We start from the raw sequence: 24,734 nt of genomic DNA, 5'->3' as shown, positions 1-24,734 counted from the left end.
CCCCAGTAAAGAGGCAGATTATACAATACAAACAGCCGTATACGAAATGGTGCAATTAAATGCTAACTTGTGAGCAGCACCCAGAATCTTGCAACACAGAAGGAGCCCATTCAGTCCATCATGCCTCTGGCAGCTCTTTGAAAGAGTTATCGAATTTGTTCCATTAAGCTATCCAGTTAGTTCTACTTTTCCCTGTTCTGTCTCCATGGCCCTGCAATTTTCTCCCATTCAAGTATTTATCCAGTCCCCTTTTGAAAGATACTATTGAATCTGCTTCCACCGCCCTTTCAGGCAGTGCATGCCAGATCATCATAACTTGCTGCTAAAATAATTTCTCCTTGTCTGGCCTTTTACCTTAAATCTGTGTCCTGCACCAAATAAAGCACTGATCCTGTTCCTTAATTAGAAATTTCACAAAAATAATTTGTCTCTTTCCTTCACCACATACAAAAAAAACTTTCCATTCAGGAATACTTCAGCCACTTAATTCCCTTGAAGACTGAGGTGATTTTTTAATATAAATCTGGATTGCAGTTCCGAAGACGCCTTTGACCAGCGTTTCTCTCGTTATAACACAAACTGCAGATAGTGGCAATCTGAAATAAAAACAGCAAATGTTGTGAACGCTGTTCCAGGTCTGCTGAAAAAATCACCTATCTGAAACATTTCTAACTCCAGAGATTCTGTCTAACTTGCTGAATCTTTCCCGCATTCTCTACTGTTATTTCTCCAGTTACTGAAATACTTTAATAGAGCTTGGTGATGCTTTTTTCATGGTGATTTTAATACAGTTTCAGGTCATTCTTTTCGGCTTTTGTACTTGTTTAGTCTTGATAGCGACAGATTCTTGAATTCAAGTTATCATTCCTGCTTGTAAAATACCAGACGAATTGGAACATTTGCACTCGGGTGTTTTAGTTTGAAAATGAGCTGCAACACACCCCACCCTCCTCAAAATTGAGACTCAAAAGGAACACACCTATACTCCGGATATATCTACAATTCACCAGTAACACACCAGGACTCCCACATTATAAACGTATCTGGTTAATTACTACTGAACATTCCACAACTGCACAGCCCTCAAACAGCACAAAACCACCACACTCTCGCACTCATACATCTCCACACCTTCCCCCCGCCCCCCATCAAAATACCCGACCCTGAACACTAAGTTTGCGGGTTCAGTCTCACCCCGAGACCCTTCGGCGGAGGCTGGTGTATAGAATGAACTTCGGTTGCAGCGTTTGAAATGCAGACGAGATAATGAAAGCCAGACCGTGTCTACTTGGCACAATAAATATAAACATTACTGTCTGGATCTCTCTCTTTTAGCCTCACCGACGCACAGAAGTTGAGAAAGGGGTTTCAGATGTTGTCATGAAGATTTAGGTCGCAGAGGTCACAAAATGCACACTCCTTCAAAACTCTTTCCAATGCGTAATATTCTTAGACTGGATTTTTTCCTTTCATTAAAAGGACTGTCTCACGCTCTCAAGCATATGTTGCTGCCCCTTTCGGAATGTAAATAATTTTTCTACAGCCCGTTCAAATCAGGAAATCTAGTCAATTCCTACTTCCAATATCTTTGGTCTCCACAGGAAAGTAGATTCTGTAGCATAAGTTTAATCTAACAAAAAAAAAAATCAGTTCTCCATTGAAAGGAAACCCTTTCTCAGTGCCACCTTCAATCTGAACTATATGGAATTGCAGCGGCTGCATTGTCAGCAGGTGCTGGGTTACATTTAGTAAATTAATTTTGGACGAGTTAAGGGGTTTTGATAATCCGCTAAACGTTTCAGAATCGGTTGCAAAGAGAAAAAAAAAACCCTTATTGGGTCGATCAAGAGTGATGGAAAAGTGCCGAACTGAACCCATTGGTTCAGAGCCGCTAAATAACAGCTTCCTGACATAATCAGGATTTATCCTGTTTTATTATGTATGTATTTTTAGCCTTGGCCAGTAAATCTCACCTCCCCATACTCCGGTAACAGTGACAACCAGAGCACGGATCTCCAGGCACTCCACGGTTCAAGGATATTTCATTGTGTAAACTAGGATAAAATGTAATTTCCTTTAAAATGAATAAGGTAAACAGAACTACTGTTTACCTTATTCTATAGACTGAATGGTTTATTTCACTAGTAGTCCAATAGATCTAACTGCGATATTGCTCTGGGTGCAATTCCCAAACACTTGGCAGTGAACAGAGCTAGACTTGGCACACGTTTAAAGACGGCGTCTCGCCCATAAGTTGAAACAAAAAATGAACTTTAATAACCCTTTGTTCTCCATAATATTCAATCATAGTATCATACAACACAGGGAGGAGGCCATTTGACCCATCCTCCCCACAACGGCTCTCTAAAAGAGCGATCCAATTAGTCCCACTCCTCTGCTCTTTCCCCATAGTCCTGCATTTTTTTTTCCTTTTCAATCATATACCAATATGATTTCGAAAGTTCCTATTGAATCTGCTTCCAAGTTTCTGTTGAAATGAAAAATTATCTTAACTTCCTGGGTTAATGATTTTATTTACCAAATATTCAGAACTCTCACAGAATTACATAAAAATTATTCCAATGTTTCTTACATTAGAACAATTACCACACTTCAAAAGCACTTCACTGGCTGTAAAGCGCTTTGGGACATCCTGAAGTTGTGAAAGGCGCTATGTAAATGCAAGCCTTTCTTTATAATGTGGAAATTCTGCCGAACCAGCCCATGTTGGTGCTTATCCTCCACTGCATCAGGAGGCCTAATCTCATGTTCTCATATCCCTTTACCTCCAACCACATATATAACTTTTGCTTAAATGTTGATATGGTCTCCTGTTATGGTACACTAACTCCTTCTGATTAGCTCCTCCCCCCCTCCCAATCAGTTTGACAAAGAAATGTTGAAGTTACTATTTTATTTTTAAAATAATGTCACACCTCACCTCATGCCCCTGCCAAAGATACTGATTGTGGCTCAGAAATGATTCCATGGTGTTGGCAGGCTTTTAACACTTCATCTAAGTGTGATGATGATGTGTGAGCCTTGGTGATCTGTGTTACTGAGGCTGAGGCTGTTCCAGTCTTTTCCAGATTTCTATGCATGTCTATTTTCCTCTGGGGATGGGGTCATTGGATACTATTAGGGAAGGAAAACCTTTGCTGAATTTTGTTTTCTTCTGCTCCAGGTCCGGCAACACTTCAAATTTAGAATTCTCATCCTTGTTTTCATATCCCTCCAAGTCCTCGCCCCGCCCTATCTCTGTAATCTCCACCAGCGATCATTGCGCTCCTCCAATTCTCTTTCTTGACTATTCCCCATCTTAATCGGCTCACCATTGGTGGCTTTCCAGCTGCCGAGGCCCTAAGCTCTGGAATTCCCCCTCTACCCCTCTCTCCTCCTTTAGACTGCTCCTTAAAACCAAGCTTTTGGGAACTTGCCCTAATGTCTCCTTGCATGGCTCAGTGTCACATTTTATTTAATAATGCTCCTGTGAAGCTCCTTGGGACAGTTTACTACATTAAAGGAGCTATATAAATGCAAGGTGTAGTTGTTGAGCTCGAGGTACTGAGGTCAATTTTAGCACCCTGCTGCTGTTCTTGCTGAGATGGGTAACTTCATGTAGATTGGGACTCAACCCTAAGACTATTCTGGTCTGCATGGCTGAGTGTCACACCACTAGTGTGTTTATTGAACACTGTTGCAGAAGGAGCTGATACCTGCCCAAACGATGTGACTTATTGGAGCAAGTAAACATTGCAAGTAGCTAAACTTCCAGAAAGCACTGCACAAAGTTCTGCATGAGAAGCTGCTACATATACTTAAGGCAGTTGTCATCCTTGCTAAAACCTGTGGTTCTACAGAAGAAGTAGTGGATACTAGTTAGGGAAGTGATATCAGCCTGGAGAGGTGAGTGTCCCAAGGATTAGTCCTGATGCCCTTACTGTTTGTAATCAAGGCACACAATCTATAAGCAAAATGCAATGCAAGTGTTTCTTTAAAAATTATTTCATGGGATATGGGCATCGCTGGCAAAGCCAGCATTTGTTGCCCATCACTAATTGCTCTTGACAACTGAATGACTTGCTAGGCCATTTCAGAGGGCAGTTAAGAGTCCACCACATTGCTGTGGGTCTGGAGTCACGTGTAGGCCAGACCAGGTAAGAATGGCAGATTTCCTTCCTGAAGGACATTTGTGAACCAGATGGGTTTTTAAACAACAATCATGGCACCATAACTGAGACTAGCTTTTAATTCCAGATTTTTTGTTACTAATTATTTGAATTGAAATTCTACCATATGCCATGGTGGGATTTGAACCCATCTCCCCAGGGCAGCATTAGGCTGGGCCTCTGACTTACTAGATTTAGTGACATTACCACTATCTGCCAATGTCCTCCCCCTGAAGTTAAATGTTTGAAATTTCATGGATGATATTGAACAAGACTGGAGGGTTCAGTCAAGCCTGAAACACCATGAAACTGCAGGAACATCTAGATACTATTGTCAGTAAGCAGAACTACGGCAAATAAAGTCAAATATAGACAAGTGCACGATAATGCACACAAAGGAAAGAAATAGAGGAAATAACAGTGTCAAAGCTAGGAGAGAGGCTTTAAGAGTTCCAGAGTGAATGTAGACTCGACACTGACCTTGTCCAATTATTGTAATGCAATAATTAAACAGAGCAAACCGAATACTAAGCTGTATTGCCACAACAGTAAAGCATAACAATAGAAAGACTTGCATTTATATAGTGCCTTTCACGACCTCAGGACATCCCAAACACTTTTCAGTCAGTGAAGTATTTTTGATGTATAGTCACTGTTGCAATGTAGGAACAATTTACACACAGCAAGGTCTTACAACAGTAAGACCAAATAATTGACCAAGTAATCTGTTTTTAGATGTTGAGGGATAAATATTGGCCAGGACACTGGGAGAACTCCCTGCACTTTTCAAAATAGTGCCACCTGAGGGGGCAGGTGGGACCTAGCTGTAACATCTCATTTGAATGACAGTACCTGCAACCGTGTAGCACTCCCTCTGTAATGCTCTAGATATTGAACTCTAATCGCAAGAGTGGGATTTGATCTCACAACCTCAGGTGAGAGTACAAGCCTGAGGTCGTTATGCTGAAGTTGTATAGTACTCTGGTTAGGCCAAATGTTCAATACTCCATTCATGTCTGGTCACTGAGACATAAGGAAATCATTGAAACCTGGAAGCAGTACACAGAAGAGTAATGCAGTAGTATGAGGACCATATGGTTTGAAAGAAAATTGAGTTCAGTTAAACTCTGATGAGCATAACATCTCCAAATATCTAGAGGTACTTTTGTCTTAAGTAAAACTTGACCAGATTGCTGGGAGATGACTGCTGGAAAGTGCAAGTTTGATGAGGACCAGTTTGGACTTGGAGTTTATTCCCTACGTATGAATAGTTTATCAACATTCAGTCGACTGACACATGGAGAAAGTTCATCCAAGTGCCAATAGGAGGGTTGCTAATGTCACAGCTGGAATACAATAGGTAAAGAAGTTATGCTACAGTTGTATAAAGTTCCGGTTAGACCACATCTCAAGTACTGCGTTCATTTCTGGGCACTGCATCTCAGCAAGGATATATTGGCTTTGGAGGGGGTGCAGTGTCCATTCACCAAAATGATACTTATGAGGACAAGTTGCATAGACTAGCCTTGTATTCCCTTGAGTATATAAGATTAAAGGTGATCTAATTGATGTGTTTAAAATGATTAAAGTATTTGATAGAGTAGACTGAAACAAACTATTAAATCTCTGATGTCAGAGACCAGGACAAGGGGGCATAACCTTAAAATTAAAACTGGGCCATTCAGGGTGATGTCAGCAAGAATTTCTATAGGACAGTATATATAGGGCGGCACAGTGGCGCAATGGTTAGCACCACAGCCTCACAGCTCCAGCAACTTGGGCTCGGTTCTGGGTACTGCCTGTGCGGAGTTTGCAATTTCTCTCTGACCGCGTGGGTTTCCACCGGGTGATCTGGTTTCCTCCCACATGCCAAAGACTTTCAGATTGATAGGTAAATTGGCCATTGTAAATTGCCCCTAGTGTAGGTAGGTAGGTGATAGGGGGATGTGGTTGGGAATATGGGATTAATGTAGGATTGTATAAATGCATGGTTGTTGGTCGGCACAGACTTGGTGGGCCAAAGGGCCTGTTTCAGTGCTGTATCACTATGAGAGAGAGAGAGGTTCAGACAGTACAAATGTGGAAATCTCCCCTCCAAAACCTATTGAAGCAAGGGGCGTCAATTATAAATTTCAAAACTGAGATTGATCAATTCTGGTTAGGTCAAGGTAAATGGAGTTAAGATACAAGACAGTGTGTGACGGGTTTGAGGGGCTGAATGGCCTATGCCTGTTCCTGTGGTACCAGAGTCCTGCAAAAATCAGCATGTTGAGGACAGGAGAGGTTCAGGAGAGAAACTAACTGGACAAGTATTGATGCTTCTATCTGGCTTCTATAAAATGAGATCAAAGGACATGAGCAAAACCCATGCTTTTACAGAATCTGTTGTTAGAGTTTGGGGTTCTGCTCAACACAGCAGTTCATGACACAACCGAGACCTAGCTGTATGAGAAAACTGTTTTTAAAAAAATATAAATATATTGGCTTTCTTTGAAAGCTTTTGCTCTGGAAAGTTCTTGTGTAAGTTTCAACTGTTTAAACATACTGATAAATACTTTGATGAATGGGACGGTGGTGGTGGTGGCAGGGGGATGGGAGCATCCTAACTGTTCATTGAAATCTGGCTCTGCAGGTAATGAATGCAGCAAGGAAAAGCTCTACATTGCGATATATTGGCTGCCAGTTGCTAACCGTGTCTAACCATGGTAATTAGAATTCTTCTGGCACCAAAACCACCAACCAGGATTTCAGTTCCTCTTTTTTTCATTTGCAGATGAGAAGTCACTGGTACTGCACCGTTGCTGCACCTAAGAGAGCTGTCATTGCAGCCAAGCATCCCTTCGAAACGGAGCTTCAAGCAGCGAAACTTTATGCATGGTGTGCCTGTGGGCACAGCAAAAAGCAGGTATATATATATATATAAATATTCACTGTTATTATTTAATATTGTTTAGGTACTTTACTATTGGTTGTAGTCACAAGGTCTTTTTGGGCACAGAGTGGATCGAATATTACTCGACACATGTCCCATGTTATGCCCAATGTGCTCCAAGCCAACTGGGCAATTTTCCAAGTTCATGCAGCCTTGCTCGTTGGCCATGCACGTCGAGAATTACCAGGTATTCCAACCACAATTTTCCATCCATTAAAATGTCCGGTTACTTGCCTCTGTTGGGTGTGGTCCCAGCATGAGCACAGGCTCTCAAAATTGGCCCTTAAATAGGAAAAGGTTGAAAATGTAACTTTCTCCATTACTAACCTCCTCCACAATGGCAAGCATAAAAATTACCTTCAAAATTAACCTGGTGTTAATTCACAAACTGTCTCCAGTCAGCCCTCAGGTGATTGTTTGGAATAATTTTCATTTGCGCACTGAAATGACAAACCATTTTTTTCTGACAAAAAAAAGTTTGTTTTTTTGGCACCCCAGGAAATAAAAGCCTTTTGATCAGGGCCTATGACACCACAGGTTTTATTTAAATTGTACTACAATATACTTTCTTACATTTCTTTTCGGGATGACTTTGGACCTTCCAGCAATTGTTTACTGGGCCACTTCAGTGATCATTTAGAGTCAACCACATTGCCTTGGGATGTTCTACTATGTTAAAGGCATTACATAAATGTAAGTTGCTGTTGACGGGACAGGAGTCACGTGTAGGCCAGACAAAGTGAAGACAGCAAGCTCCATTCCCTGATCTACAGGGAAGTGAGCAAGTTGGGTTTCACTCGTAAGGCTTTTTTTCTATCTCTGGTGCCAGTCCACAAATGATCAGCTTTATTTCCACAATTCACCAAGGCAGCATTTTGGGCCCATGAGCTCTGGGTACAACCGGTCTGTTACCGTAACGACTGCACAGCTGTATCCACGTACGGTATCCCCTCAATCTTTTAACGTTCACTGTATGCTGCAAATGGCTCTAACTCAGCTCTATGTTTATAAAACTTTTTGAAAGAAAAATTCCCATTCAGTTTGCTTCTGTGTTTTACCCTGAGGACATTGGGGTAGATTTAAGTCCTCCTGTCTGGGCAGTAATCTGGCAGAGCACATCACCTGTCCTTTATAGAACACACCTGGTGAAGATCAAGGGAATGAACATCAAATGGTTTTGCAAAGGGAGACTCTGACAAATAAACAGATTGATTTCTCTCGATGAGAGGCCTGTCCTATGAGATTGAGTAGAATGGACCTATATTCTCTGGATTTTAGAAGAAGGAGGTGGTCTCATTGAGACATAAAATTCTTGGACTGTTTGACAGTATAGATGCTGAGAGGCTGTTTCCCCTGGCTGGGCAGTCTAGAACTAGGGATCATCGTCTCAGGAGAAGGGGTTGGTGATTTAGGATGGAGATGAGGAGAAATATCTTCACTCAGAGGGTTGTGAATCTTTGGAACTGTGGATGCGCAGTCAATAAGTGTATTCAGGATTGAAATCAATAGATTTTTGTACAATAAAGGAATCATGGAATATGGAGATAGCGTGGAGTTGATGTCGAAGTTAACCATGACCTTATTAAATTTCAGAGTAGGCTCAAAGAGCCATACAGCCTACTCCTGATCCTAAGATCATAAGTACCAGGAGCAGGAGTAGGCCGTCCGGCCCCTCGAGCCTGCTCCGCCATTCAATAAGATCATGGCTGATCTTTTCGTGGACTCAGATCCACTTACCCGCGCTCCCACCGTATCCCTCAATTCCTTTATTGTTCAAAAAGATATCTACCTTAGCTTTAAAGACGTTTACTGAAGAAGCGTCAACTACTTCACTGGGCAAGGAATTCCATAGATTAACAACCCTCTGGGTGAAGAAGTTGCTTCTCAATTCAGTCCTAAATCTGCTCTCTCTAATCTTGAAGCAATGCCCTCTTGTCCTAGCTTCACCTGCCAGTGGAAACATCCTCTCTACTTGTACCTTATCTATTCCCTTCATGATTTTATATGTTTCTATAAGATCCCCCCTCATTCTTCTGAACTCCAATGAATATAATCCCAATCTACTCAGTCTCTCCTCATAAGCCAACCCCCTCAACTCCGGAATCAACCTAGTGAACCTCCTCTGCACCCTCTCCTACTTCTTATGTTCTTATCACCCAGGTGGTGAAAGTGAAAATCTACCCCATTGTGTCATGGTTGGAGGAACAGATTACCATCTATTTGTCTTGGCTCCCAAATGGTCATTTTTTATGTGTGAGCCCTGACTGACAGCATCAGCAGCTATTAATCCACAGGAGGGCATTACAGACAAAATCGGTCTTCTCCAACTTCCACAGACATACACTTCAGGCAGGGATGGTGATCAGGAGTGACAATTCTGGTCAATTCCATTACTACTAATCCAGCATCTCAAGGTCATTTATAAGCTCTGACTGGCCAGTCTGGCTGAAATCAGCTAACTCGGCAGAGGCCAGCCACTGAGCTACAATCCTTTCTCGTCTGTGTTGCCCAGCTATATTATATTATAGGTGTCAGTTGTGGCTCAGCGGGTAGCATTCTCACCTCTGAGTGAGAAGGGTGTGGATTCAAGTGCCACTCCAGAGACATGAGCACAAAATCTAGGCTGACAACAACAGACCTTTCTTCTGCACCTGACCGTTGCAGGATTGGGAAAACCGTTCCATTCTCCAGCACTGCCATCCCTCACTGCTTTCCAGGAGCCGAGAAATCACCAGTTAATACATTCATAAATAACTTCTGAGGTATTTTGAAATGTCACCTGTGATACTTCCGCATTTTTGTGCTTTTGCACACTTTTGTGACAGCGAGACGAGGAGCTCAACCTTGAGCACGTGCCAGATGCTGAACATCAGCGGCAGAGATTGATCAGCATTTTATTTTCACTTCTTGACTGTGGGTGGCTGACTGCTGATTGCAGTGGGCAGACATTGCTGTCTCGTCTCTAGTGGCTGCTGCCTTCTGATGCCTGGTAATGATGGATGAGCAGTTTTCTCAGGAAGATAAATCAGAGTATTTTCTAAATGATGCAAAGCTAGGTACTGTAAAGCTGCAGAGATAATTAGGAGCCCAAGTACAGAAATCAGTAATAGCTAGTGGAAAGATACAAATACATTTTCAAACGCTAATGGAGTGTTGGCTTTATCTCACTGGGGCTGGAATACAAAGGGATGGAAGTTATGTTCCGATTCCATAAACCTGGAGTTAGACCCCATTTAGAGGGCTGTGTTCAGTTCTGGGCACCTCACCTGAGGAAGGATATATTGGCCTTGGAGGAGGTGCAGATCAGATTAACCTTAAAATTAATACTGGGCTGTTCAGGCTAGGTCAATTGAAAATTTCAAAACTAAGTTTGATAGATATTTATTGAGCAAGGTGGGTTGAAGTTAACATACAGATGAGCCTGATCTAATCTGAATGACTGGTCAGGCTCAAGGGCCAGCTCCTATTCCTATGGTCTTATGTTTCCAGTGGCTGGTTGCTGATTACAGATGATTGGCTTCTGGTGGTGACAGGCTGGTGAGTTGACTTGTCTTCATAGTCTGTATGGTTGAGCTACTTCATTAGATAAAAATCGCTGGGGGTAATTTTCAACTCTGCGGCAAGGGCAGTGACCTGGCAAAGCAGATCGATTGCTCTTTATAGAACCTGCCTGATTGCATTGAAATCAATAAAATGACAAAGAAAATTGGGTGGGTTGTATCAGGGGTTTGGTCATCCACTCTGCCACGTTTATTGCCCACACAGAGACAAGGAAGACTTGCATACCCCATGAGTCATGAAGGGAAATGTTTTGTGTGTTTTAACTGTAGGGTGTATTTTTCCACATCTGGCAGTATTATAAACATCAAGTCTTTCAGTATATAAAAGAAAAAAATTTCAGTTCAAAACACTGGCACCCAATAAAGTGCCAAAAATCAACATTTCAAGTTTCTCAAGACCTACTCCCGAAAATAAATTTCTTGTCCCAAGATAATCATTTCTGAAATTGCCATGCCACCACTGATGGTAATTTGCTCATCACAGGTGAGAGAGTGAGAATGATCTCTCTGGTTGTTAAATGTAGCAACATCATAAAAGAACACTTCATGGCCATCCATGGCCTTTGTCCACCCTATCTCTGCAATCTTCTCCAAATGTCCTCAAAAGTTACCCTCTGCTCTTCCAACTTTGGAGGTACTGTGCAGCCAGTTCACCATTGGTAGTAAACCAGTCTTTACCCAGAGAATAGTTAGAATGTGAGACTGGCTACCACAAGGAGTAGTTGAGGCAAAAGATGCATTTAAGGGGAATTTCAATAAACACATGAGAGAGAAAGGAATAGAAGTTATGCTGACACAGTAAGATGAAGAGGGGTGGGAGGACACTCATGTGGAGCATAAACACCGGCATGGACCAGTTGAGTCAAATGGCCTGTTTCTGTGCTGTAGACTCTATGTAAAGCTTTCAGCAACTACCTTGGGACATTTCACAACATGAAAGGCTCCATAGAAATAAGAGTTTTTTATGATTTACTATAAATAACAAGCGTAGGAAATCTTACTGCTATGAATACAATGGCGCTACACATAGCCATCGGGAAATCACCTCTTGAAGTTACTGAATCATACTGGCTTTATACATATGCACTTCTAGCAGGGGGTCACTAGAGAGAGCACAAAGATGTTGATTAATCCACCGCCCTTTCTCCATGAGCAGGGGCATTGAGGCCAGGTGAGGTCAGTTCACTCAGTATAGTAGAGGAATGCAACCTGGGCCTTTTCTGGTTGGTGGGAGCTGTGACTGATGTGCCATCAGGTTTGTGGACCTCAAAGTCACATGCAACAGATTCCAACTCTTATAGACTCCAAGGTACTGTGTTCTGGGAACTTCTTTTTGAAGTTTCTATAATTTAAGGGTTAGATTCACTGCCTGCGTAGTGCTGACTCAAATATAGTTACTACCAAGGCAGGAGAAGTGCACCGTCTTTCTCTATTTCCACTTCTCCATGGGTCACAACATATATTTAAATGTTTACCTGTTACCGATATGGCCAATTATATGCTCTATTTTATTTCAGAATAAAATCCACTAACCAGCTTTAATAAACAACAAAATTATCAATTTATTACAAAACAAGTCCCAGTCAGTAAAGATGCAAAGCATTAACACACAGATTGAAATATGAAAGTTCCCTTAAATTAACCCAAGACAGACAGACACACACACACAAACACACATGAAAAAAAATGTTTTCTCTGCAGTGATTTCTTTACAAATAGAGACAAAAAAATATATACTTTGGCCAAATACTTGTTAATTCTTGAAGGAAAAGGAGAAGATATGGAATGATATCAGTTGTCCCTTTATTCGGGCATCCAAATAAGCATTGATGGCTGTCACTGGGATCTTTTAGGAGCAGTTCTATTCAGGTGACTTCAAGGATTAGTCTGGCAGGCTTTCCAGGAGAAATGCATCATCATGGTTTCAGCTATCACACGCTGGATTCTCAGGGTTTCTCAGAGGGGGAGAAAGGATGAGCTGGGTGCTTATCTCAGCAGTCTGCAACCCAAACTGACTCAAAACAATCCAAAAGGAAATCAACTCTCGACCACCATGAATCTTAACATGTCACTTCTCTGTAAACAACTCCCCCGAGTCACCAAGGCTCCTGTTGTTTATTTAGCTTAAGACATGTGACATCTAGTAAGGGCTATTTTTAAACAGAAAGCTCAAGTCCTTCCAGAGACCTTTTTAAAAACAAAGTCCAGCAGTTCCTCAGATTTCCACAGACTTTTACACACAAGTCCTCAAAAAATATTAAACCATGGAAACACCTTCATAACAATATACAAGATGATGTTTGTTTTGCTTTCTTGACTGTAAGAAAGAAAGAGCTTGCATTCATATAGCTTTCTTCATGTGGTCCCAAAGCAATTCACAGCCAATTAAGTACTTTTGAAGTGTAGTCTGCAACGTAATGCATCAGCAGCAATATACTAATGACTAGATAATCTGTGTTAATAATGTTGATCGATGGCCAGGACAGCAGCTCTGCTCTTCAAAATAGTGCCATAGGATCTTTATATCCACCTGAGAGGGGAGGTGTGGCCTCAGTTTAATGTCTCACCCAAAAGGCAGTGCAGCAGTCCCTCAATACTTGGCTGGGAGCGTCAGCCTGGATTACATGTTCAAGTCTATGGAGTGGGACTTGAACCCACAACCTTATAATTCAAGGGGGAGAGTGCTACTCACTGAGCCACAGCTGGCATGCAAGTTGAGTAACCTTAACTAGGGTTGGAAAAGAGAGCAGGATCACTACAATTGGTCTCAGTGTCTCTGGACCAGAAAGAGAGGGGTGATTAAAAAAAATCCGAGAACCTCACTCTTCATTGCCCAACAGTGACCAATACAAGAAATTGCTTACTTGTGGATGTTGGGTGAAAATTGGGTTTGGTTACAGTGGCCTTCAAAACTCAAATAGCCTGGTCAACCCCACTAACTATAGAAATGCATGATGAATGAATAGTCACTTGGCCAAGGTAGCAAGAGGGCTCCAGACACCTGTGGATCACTCCACACAAGTCACCATGAAGAGGCAATGGAAAAGAAAACATTTTTGTACCACACAATATACGGATAACTGCTCCTTTGAAGTGCAGAAGCCATATTATTATAAAATGACTGTAAATCTATCCCTGCTACTCTTGTGGTTCTGTTGACCTGCATATGCTGTGCAAAATGCAACACAATATTATGTTCAATATTCATTATCCGTACAGAAGAACGCTTCCAAGACTTTATTCCTTTTGGTGGAAGCATGACCCCAATAAATAAATCTTGTAAAACAAGTTTTTTAAAACCTTAAGCTATTAATCAGTTCAGGGGATTGCCACTAGAAACACTATATTAAGATTTTTTGACTCATTTTGGTATTTTAATGTAATGACTCATTAACCACACTCTTTAAAAAGGGCAGCATGATAGTTTAGACTCACAGCCTCTACTGCACAAATGGACAGCTGTGTAGTCCCAGTCCTTGTGCAGTTTAGCACAAGTGCATCATTCTTCTTCACTTCAGTGTCTAGAGGCACACGAGGAAACCCATTTCTTCTTCCAGCATCCAGCGTATTGCGCTCTGGGTCATTTCCGGAACTTTTTATGAGCCTAGGTCGTTTGCTTGACCATGATCACATTGTACTTGAGAGATGGGGGAAATACTTCTAAAGACCCAATTGGGAAAAATTCAAAATGGTGCAAGAAAAATGCACTTGCTACAATTATTACCAATGTTTTGAAGATTTTGTGAATTTTCTGCTCATCGATACCAGGAAGGTTAGTGATAGGGAATCGAGCACTTTGCAGTTCAGGCACGTAGGGCAGGATTTTCCTGCTGGCTTCTGAACCCCACCATCAGGCTTAAATGGGGGTTAGAAGCCTGCATTGTGTGGGAAACAGTCACTCACTTGTGATTTTCCCTGAACTGGTCAATTAGTGGCCAGAGGACAGGCTCGCCATCCAATTAAGGATAGCGGGTGCGCTCATGAAGCGGGTGGACCAATAGGAGGCCCTCCAGCTTGGAAGCAGCTGCAGCAGGATGGTCTTACAGGTAAGTGAGAGAGAGGGTGCCCCAAAATGGCGGCACCCTCTGTCCCACTCTTTCACGTTTAAAATTAAAAATGGCCTTTGCAGTTGGGCCACCACTGTGGGGAATGCAGGGAGCCCCTCTACAGGGTGGACTGTGGCAGCTGCTGCTGCTCCCAGTCAGGCAATGGGTGCCTCAAAGCGTGCCTGGAGAACTGGCCCCTTGGTCTGCTGCAGGAGGCTGCCTCCAGGCAGCCAAACTGTCCCTGTTGCCTGTGGGGACCTGGAGGCCCTGTTAACAGGCAGTAAAAGGCCTTTAAGTGGTTCTGTTGACTACCTGCCACTTCCAGGCAGGTAGCCCTGCCATTGCTTCCCCCCCCCTCCCCCACCAACCAAACCCCCCTCCCTCACCCACAATCCTGCCTCTGGGAAAATGGCCTGGGCAGGATGGAGCCGGGGAACTGACATACAGAGCAGCGGCACAAAATTCTGCGCCTGCCCGCCTCTGTTCCTGTCCCCAGCAGGGGCTAAAGATCCTGCCCTTAGTGTCAGTACTCCCAGATACATTACAGTTAGATTAACATAGTCTTTACAGTGCAGCCCAACAGATCTATGCCAGTGTTTATTCTCCACGTGAAGTTCCTCTTACCTTGCTTCATCTCACCATAACCTATTTCTTTCTCATTTACTTATCTAGCTCCCCCTTAAATGCATCTCTGCTCTTCGCCTCAACTATTCCATGCAGTTACAATTTCCACGTTCTAACCATTTTCTGACCAAAGATGTAGAGTAAAGCTCCCTCGCATTGTGCCTCAACCTCCTTTTCAGAAAAAGCATTTCTCAGCCATGGCTCAGTTGGTAGCACTATTGTCTGAGTATAAATCAGAAGGTTTTGGGTTCAAGTCCTACGCAAGAGACTTAAAAAAATTTAGTCTGACACTCCAATGTGGCATTGAGGGAATGCTGCACTGTCAGAGGTGCCAGTTTTCAGATGAGACATTAAAATGAGGTTTGATCTGCTCTCTCAGGTGGATGTAAAAGATCCCATGGCACTGTTTTGAAGAACAGGGGAGTTCTCGCCAGTGTCCTAGCCAATATTTATCCCTCAATCAACATCACAGAAACAGATTATCTGGTCACTATCATGTTGGGAGCTTGCTGTGTGCAAATTAACTGCTGCGTTTCCTACATTACAACAGTGACTACACTTCAAAAGTACTTCATTAGCTGTAAAGTGTTTTGAGACATTGAGGTTGTGAAAGGTGCTACAGAAATGCAAGTCTTATTTAATAAAAGCAAAGTACTGCGGATGCTGGAAATCTGAAATAAAAACAAGAAATGCTGGAATCACTCAGCAGATCTGGCAGCATCTTTGGAAAGAGAAGCAGAGTTAACGTTTCGGGTCAGTGACCGAATGAAGGGTCACTGACCCGAAACGTTAACTCTGCTTCGCTTTCCACAGATGCTGCCAGACCTGCTGAGTGATTCCAGCATTTCTTGTTTTTATTGCAAGTCTTATTTCTTTCATTCACCACCTGTACCACTGACATTTTTCCACTTCCTACAACAGGCATCCAATGGCTTGAGTGAGATTGCCCACTTAATGCTCAGTTATGGAATTGTGTGATGTGGGCCCTTTTAGAAGACAGCTGACACTGACCAAACTCATTCCACATAGGGGCCTTCACAGACAAAAAGAAGTTTCATCCAATCAGTGTGGCTGGATTTGAGCTTTGATTCTAGAGATGAAAGATGGAAATCCAAAATAAAAACAAGAAATGCTGGAAATGCTGCCAGACCTGAATATTTCCAGCATTTCTTGTTTTTATTTCGTATTTCCAGCATCTGCAATATTTTGTTTTTATTAATCTGTTTCAGTGATATTGGTTGAGGCAAAAAGATAGATCAGGACATTGGGGAGAACTTCCCTATCCCCTTTTGAAATAATGCCAATGATTTTTTAAATCCACTTGAGAGGACAGATGGCCCCTCCAACAGTGCAGCACTCCCTTGGTACTGTATTGGAAGTATCAGCCCAGACTACATGTTCAATTCTCTGCAGTGAGACTTGAACCCACAAACTTCTCTCTCCACAGATGCTGCCAGACCTGCTGTAATTTCCAGCATTTCTTGTTTTTATTACCACTGAAACAGATTATCTGGTCATTATTACATTGCTGTTTGTGGAAGCTTGCTGTATGCAAATTGTGTTTTCTACATTACATCAGTCACTACATTGCAAAGTACTTCATTGGCTGTAAAGTGCTTTGGAATGTACAGAGGTTGTGAATGGCATTATATAAATGCAACGCTATATAAAAGTTCATCTTCGTTGTGAGTGTGCCTCAGTGTACATATTTATCTCTGGGAGGTCATTGGTACAAAATATTGCCATGAGAGGGAACGGTGTAAAATGCTGCTGTCATTGGAATTCATGTGATTGGCACTATTTTGGGGGCGAGAAATTTGCTGGTTTCGGAAGGAGTGAGATGAAATACTCTCCGGATGCCTGGATGAGAGTGGCTCCAACAACAATCACGAAGCCTGACAACATCCAGGACAAAGCAACCTGCTTGATCAGCAACCCATCCACCACCTTAAACATTCACTCCCTCCACCGCTGACGCACAGTGGCAGCAGTGCATACCATATACAAGATGCACTGGAGCAACTCATCACGCCTCCTTTGACAGGACCTTCCAAACCCACGACCTCTTCCACCTAGAAGGACAAGGGCAGCAGACGTGTAGGAACACCACCATCTGCGAGTTCCCCTCCAAGCTACACACCATCCTGACTTGGAAATATGTCGCCGTTCCTTCACGGTCGCTGGATCAAAATCCTGGAACTCCCTCCCTAACAGGACTATGGGTATACCTGCACCAGATGGATGGCAGCGGTTCAAGAAGGCAGCTCAGCACCATCTTCTCAAGGGCAATTAGGGATGGGCAATAAATGCTGGCCTTGCCAGCGATGCCTACAACACATTAAACAAATAAACTAATCAACTGATGGGATGAATGAATGTAAAATGATGACTGTAAAACATGAGCTCCAATTTATTCCATCCCAATTTTAGTCCTTACCTTAAGAAAAATCCAGTGTTTGACATTTATATTACTGCACTAGTTTGACTTAGTTGCTGAAACCCTCATCCATGGCTTTGTTACCTCGAGACTTGACATGACTCGACTGTTCCAACATCCTCCTGACCAGCCTCCCATCTTCCACCCTCCATAAACTTGAGCTCATCCAAAACTCTGCTGCCCATATCCTAACTCACACCAAATCCCGTTCATCCATCGCCACGATGACTAACCCACATTGCCTCCCAGTTCAGGGACACCTCAATTTTAAAATTCTCATCTTGTTTTCAGATCCCTTCATGGCTTTGCTCCTCCCTATCTCTAATGGAATCCTACAAGATCTCTGCACTTGTTCAGTTCATGCCTCTTACACATCCCCTATTTCAATCGCTCCACCATTAGCAGCTGTGCTTTGAGCTGCTTAGGCCCTAAACTTTGGAATTCCTCCTTAAACCTCTCCACCTTTCTCTCTCTTCATTTAATACGCTTCTTGAAACCTACCTGTTTGACCAAGCTTTTGGTCATCTGTCCTAATATCTCCTTATGTGGCTCAGTGTCAAGTTTTTGTTTGATAATGCTTCTGTGAAGCACCCTGAGGCATTTTACTACATTAAAGGGGCTATATAAATGCATGTTGTTGTTAATAATACCTGTACTCTGAAGGCTTACAAATTCAAGCCCCAGACTGGAAATTTGACATCATATTCTATTGCTTTAGATGATACCTTAACCTTAAGCCCCATATGCTTGTTCTGCTGGTTCAAGTGGATGTTAAAAATACATTGCCACTGTGTGAAGAACAGCAGAAAATTCTTCCAGCGTCCTGGCACAATTCCTTCCTCAACAAGCACCATGAAAAACAGATGAACTACACATTTATCTCATCAGTGTTTGAGAGTTCTTACTGTCCACAAAATGGCTGCCATATTTCCCTGCACAGCAACAGTCACTACAATGCAAAGGGAATTCATTGTACATGAAACACTTTTAAGACAATTTAGAGATTTGATGAATGTAGAACATAAGAAATAGGAGCAGAGTAGGTCATTCGGCCCATTGAGCCTGCTCCGCCATTAAATATGATCATGACTGATTTTCCACCTCAACTCCACCCCCATATCCCTCAACAACCCTCCCCCAGTACCTGAAAATCCACCGATCTCTGCTCTGAATACACTCAATAACCGGGCATCCACAGAAAACTGCAAAGATCTACAACCGACCCCCTCCCAACCCCATCAAATAAAGAACCACCACCCCAAGATCATGCTCCCAAGCTCCAGAACTCCCAGCCATGGGAAATATCCCCCCTCCCCCACATTGGTTCCTCTAAGCCCTCCCAAACATTTCTAAATTTCAATGAGATCCCCCCTTCCACCCTTCCAAACTCCAGAGATCACAGGCCCAGTCAACTCAATCCTTTCTCATAGGACAATCGCCTCTTCCCAGGTGGTATAGAACTGAAGGGTTCATTTATGAAAGTGTTAAGTAATTTGGACAATGATTTTATAGAAATAGAGAGTTGGACAAAGTCCGTTTCTCCATCAGAAAAATGAGCCACCAACATCTCAACCAAAACCTGGCAAAGGTCAATCAACTTGAATATGTGCTCATTATCAGCCAACCCAGGTCATTGAAACTTGCCATTGGGAGTCATACTGCAGAAGCACATGAGCAACCGGTCGTGATAGAGATCATTTTTCTTTTCACACTTTTTAATCTATTTTTTGACAGTCCCACTTCTGAGTAGGAATGCGACGCAGATCAGATTAACTTTGAATTTATGACATTGCCCTCGCCTGACATGAACAAATGAGGGATTTTTTTTTAGAGCAAAAAATATGTTGTAGCCTTAAGGGCCCAACTAAAGCTTTTCCATTATCTGTTCAAAGATCAACATAACCCTGCATAAGGATGAGTGCAATAAGTAGAGAAGGAAAGTGAAAGTTCAGCTTTCTTTATGATTTTTAAGCAGGGGTGAATGTCTCATAACCAAACAGATTTTGGCAGCAAAGTTGAGAATAATAACTGATTTAGAAATGAGTTACCATCCCTCGCCCTTATCTGCTTCAGTCGATTTGTGATGAAGATTGAATACTGATGGGAGAACTATCAGTGGCAACTTGATTAATGTCCTCAAAGTAAAATAGTAACCTAAATCAGACGAGTATTAGCTTTAATCTACGACAAGTGACATACTGAGACTGCTCCAAGCATCTTTGCAAAGTTGTATACTTGTTTTTTTTTCTCTCTATCTTCCTTTTATCCCCCCACACGTTTTCTCCCCCCCCCCCCCCATTCCCCTGGAGCCATTGACCCTTTCCTGCAGTATAGTTCTACAGGTGTGCTGCGTGCCTGTGCCTTACAGTGCACTCGTGACCATAGTTTCAGCAGGCTATTCAAGTGTGAAAAGCATTACAGCGGAGTCTGATTTTGTTTTCATCCCCAGGCATGTGGGCATAGGGTAGGATAGGGGAGTTGAGGTAGAAGATCGGCCATGATCTTACTGAATGGTGGAGCAGGCTCGAAGGGCCATGTGGCAGATTTCCTTCCCTAGAGGGTATTAGTGAACCAGTTATGTTTTTAGGACAATCTGGAAGTTTCATGGTCACCATTACTGATACTAGCTTTTTTTATTTAATTCCAGATTTATGTAATTCATTAAATTTAAAATGTCCCAGCTACCATGGTGGGATTTGAGCTCATGTCTCCAGATCACAACTCCAGACCACTTGATTACTAGTCCAGTAAGATAGCTACTAAGCTATCATACATCCTAAAATAATAAGGAATGCTTCAAGAATTTGCATGTCATCCTGCTCTTATTTCTTATGTTAGGTTCAGATTAGGACTCCAGGCCAGCGTGTATTGTGATACTATGTCTTTTTTTTTCTCTAACGATGTGCCTTTCTCTTTCCTCTCATCAGCCATTCTGTGATGGAAGCCACAAGTCTGTCCCTTCGGCTCCCACTCCACTGAGGTTCAAACTGGAAGAAGCAAAGACGGTCTGGCTGTGTGGCTGCAAACAAACCAAGCACCCTCCGTACTGCGATGGCACTCACAAAGAGGGCTGGGTCCAACAGGCAGCTCTCCATACAAGCCCTCCTTTGGAATAGTGCCCCATTAGAAGGTGCCGTGCAAGCAAGTTAAGCACACTACAAAAAATAAATTCTTTGTTCACCTGATGCAAGTTTTTTTTTTAAAGCAGCGTGGAGTCAGGAATTTCTGGCTTGTGTGAGATTATTAAAATTGAGTTAAACTGAACAGTAGTTTGGGGATTCCTGGTGAAGGTGAAAAAAATCCAGAAAAAGATTGAAATGATTTTCAATAAAAATTACCATGAAGCCAACCCCTCCATAAGATTTTCATTGCTATGTGTTAATGCTCATTTCTAGTTTAGTTACAAACTTGTAAATATATGAAAAGAACATGGAAGCTCTGTCTTGTGTTAAGTTGCATTGGAATTCCATCCAGCAGTATTGAATTGCACAAATGTGTAATGGAGTCAATTGAAAGCGGCTTCGATTCTTTCAGAAAGGTTGCAACTTATGTGGGATTTTTTGGGGAAAATTTGAGTGAAGTCTAAGGGTGCTGATCAGAGGTCCCTGGGAAAGATAATCCCAACCCAAAGGAGTTTTAACAAGACTGTGGCACTGAAATTTTCCCAGCACCCCACTGGGTGTTGGCGGAACCCCAGATAACATTCACTTTCAGAAGTTTGCGTCATTTTTCTGTGACCATTTCTCCAGGGATTCCGCTGGTCTCCAGCAGTCGTTATGACAGGAGACTGGGAAAACGTTCCAATCCTGTTTAATTTCAGGGCCTACATGTGGGAGAGGGTGCAAATGATACATTTTCTGGAGCAACTTTGCTCAGCCCCGTCCTCCAATGCCTCTAACTCCACTTGAACCCATCTCCAAGTAATTGCTTTGTGTACGTGAGTCGGTAGAAAAAAAATCTACAGCTACTAGTACATACTGGAAGAATTACAAAGTCTAAAGCCCCAATTTTAACCTGACTTGCCAGGCAGGATCGTGATCAGGCAAGCTTTTTGCACAATTTTACAATCCGTTTGGAGACGCATAAACCCCTTAGCCATCATTACACTGGATACCCTTAAACTGGTAACATGTAACATCCGCCTGTCAGGATTATCTCCCTGCAAGATGATACAGTGCCTTTGTTTAAGACAGCTATTTAAAAAATGTAAGTGATACAATAAATCATTATATATTTTTCCAGAGGATTTCCCTCAGCAAGGGGTGCACTGTTCCAACTATGCAGTAACCGATGCAGATAGTGGGTGGCCAAAGTTACCACTGTTGACAGCTTAATCCTTGAAAGAACCATCTTTAATATTTCAGTAACCTCTGCCTGCACCCAACCCATTTTTAAATCCTACTTAAAACAGATTTTTTTTCAAACAAAAATATTTACAAAATTGCTGGTGCTTCTCGTGTGTCATAAAGAGCAGTGGGGGCATTAATTAACGCTTCACGCTATTTTTAGTGCTGCGGTTAAGATGTTCATGTTAAATTCCTGCCTGAGTGATCCAACACGTTTATTAACGTTACTTCAGATTAATGATCCTCTTAAATGTGTACTCAGAATAAGAAAATCCCTAACACACTGATTTTCTAGTCATTGTCCCCTAAATAGTTGATACTAGGAAGAAGGAACTTGCATTTATATAGTGCCTTTCACAACCTTAGGAAATCCCAAAGCACTTTACAGCCAATGAAGTACTTTTGAAGTGTAGTTACTGTTGCAACGTAGGAAAACACTGCAACAGAGACTACACTTCAGAAGCACTTCAATGGCATTAACACATTTTGCTTTATAGTCAATGAAGTACCTTTTGAAGTGTAGTAGCAAACACAAATATTTGCCAGTTTGATTAGCTATTCTCTTGTCTTTAGTGTGGAGATGATTCACTACACTGTAAAATACCATAAAACAGTTTTAAATTGCAATTATGCTTTTTGCGGCATCATGATCAATGGTCAAATTGGGATTGAACAGCTGAGGTTGTAAGACATTGTAATATACAGCACATTCATGCTGCAGGAAATTGGCACTCTTGCTGCTTTATACTGTGTGCCAAACTCATGGTACTATATTCCCTAGTAAAGTGGAGCTGTCTGTTCATGTTCTTTAATGCTTGCGTGAAGTTCAGCTCACTCACATAATGCACGCAATGAACCTCATCTTTTGGCAGTGAAACGAAAGGGCATGTTTAAGAAGCAGCTGGTTGCAATGAAGGGGATGATTGTGGGTTCTTTCTGGCTCAATGAGTTAAGATGGGCTGAATAGTCTTTCTTGTCCAGCCTTTCTTGTAACAGGCTGGCTTTAAAAATAATATATTTTTAAAAATCTGCCTTTGTAGGTTATGTTGTGGCGTGTCAGTTGCTGTTGAGTGGGTAGCACCTCAAGTCAGAAGGTTGTGAATTCAAACCCCAATCTAAAGACTTGAGCACAAAATCCAGGCTGAGACTCCCAGTGCAGTACTGAAGGAGTGCTGCACGGTCAGAGGGACTGTCTTTCAGCGGAGACGTTAAACTGAGGCCTCTTCAGCCTTCTCAGGTGAACTTAAAAGATCCGATGGGACTATTTTGAAGAAAAGCAGGGGAATTCTCCCTGGTGTCCCGGCCAATATTTAATCCCTCAACCAACATCACCAAAAACAGATTGGTCATTAATACATTGCTGTTTCTGGGACCTTGCTGTGTGCAAATTGGCTTCTGCACTTCCTGCACTGTAACAGTGACTTAGTCATAAAAAGCATAGGGGCATTGTGGCTTCATGAACAGCGCAATATAAATACAATTTTTATTCCTTGTTATTTGTATGGTCCCTTCTCAAAGAGGGATGTTTTGCTGTAGGAACATCTAAATATACAATTTCAGCAGGAGGGATCATGAGCAAGAATTGTGGCTGATTTTTCCCTCTGAATACTGGGGCTGTGAGGCCATTAGGTAGCCACCCCATAATCGAGGCTGAAATCATCAACTCATCACAACTAGAGGTGAAACTACAGATAAATTCCCTACCTTGAGCTAGTGCTGCAGATAGGGCTGACAAAGCTGTACATCTTAGCTCATTTTACAGGTACAGCCATAATCAAGGCACAAAGATCTTCTAGAAGTTATTTTCAATAAAGTTGTACAAAATAATACATTTTACAGTCTGTACAAGAATAATAATCCAGCAGTAAAATATATGAAAATGGAGGGAAGAGTAAAGGAGTAAAGGGAAGGGCAGAGGGGAAGCCAGAAGAGACAGGATAAAAAATATCAGACCATTGCCCATATTACTCAATGGATAAACTTGCTCAGTCACTTGGGTACTGGCTTTCACTGCCACTTACATTTCCTAGAAGCTCTGAAACTGGACACTACTGATACGACAGAGTATTCTGTTTGTCTTTCATGCAATTTAATTTATTTTTCTGTAAGATGTTTTATAGTATGAAAAACATTTGATGTGAAATGAGTTTGGCCCACTTGAGCCAAGTTCCATAAATCTCAAGGTAACTTTGTTAATGTAATGAATGTGTTTACTTGACAATAATTAAAGATATAATACAATACACGTTGGTTGATGGAAAGTTCTTTTTTTGATGTTTGGTGGTTTATATTAGGAATAACCTTGCTCCTCAAGGTCCATTGCAGGTCAAGTTTATGGAAACCCTTGTCAAACAGAAGATAATTGAGCAACTGGATAGAAATAAGATCATGGATGAAGTCAATGTGGGTTCCTGAAGGGAAGGTCTTGTCAAAATAATTTACTGTTTTTCTGTGAAGGTTTGACAAAGAAGCTTGATAGGGTTACAGCAGTGGATCTGGTGTACTTGGATTTCAGCAAGGCCTTTCAGGAAACGTTGGTACTTAAAATAAAGCAGGAATCAGTGGAAATATTTTACAATGGATACTTAATTAATTGACCAACAGAACCCAGAGGGTGGTG

General features: G+C 42.0%; 1 protein-coding gene across 1 annotated transcript in view; it reads left to right on the top strand.

Moving 5' to 3' along the window:
* LOC137347958 (CDGSH iron-sulfur domain-containing protein 3, mitochondrial-like) overlaps positions 1–24,325 on the top strand; it is a 45,578-nt gene extending 21,253 nt beyond the window's left edge. Inside the window, exons 2-3 of the mRNA XM_068013024.1 lie at positions 6,943–7,074; positions 20,696–24,325. Coding sequence (XP_067869125.1) covers positions 6,943–7,074; positions 20,696–20,884 — 321 coding nt within the window. The 3' untranslated portion in view covers positions 20,885–24,325. The remainder of the gene's footprint in view (positions 1–6,942; positions 7,075–20,695) is intronic.
* The last annotated feature ends 409 nt before the right edge of the window (positions 24,326–24,734 follow it).

Source organism: Heterodontus francisci, chromosome 33, assembly GCF_036365525.1.
Source record: "Heterodontus francisci isolate sHetFra1 chromosome 33, sHetFra1.hap1, whole genome shotgun sequence".
Lineage (NCBI taxonomy): Eukaryota > Metazoa > Chordata > Chondrichthyes > Heterodontiformes > Heterodontidae > Heterodontus > Heterodontus francisci.
The sequence above is the reverse complement of the archived record's forward strand: the minus strand, read 5'-3'. Positions and strand labels throughout refer to the sequence as shown.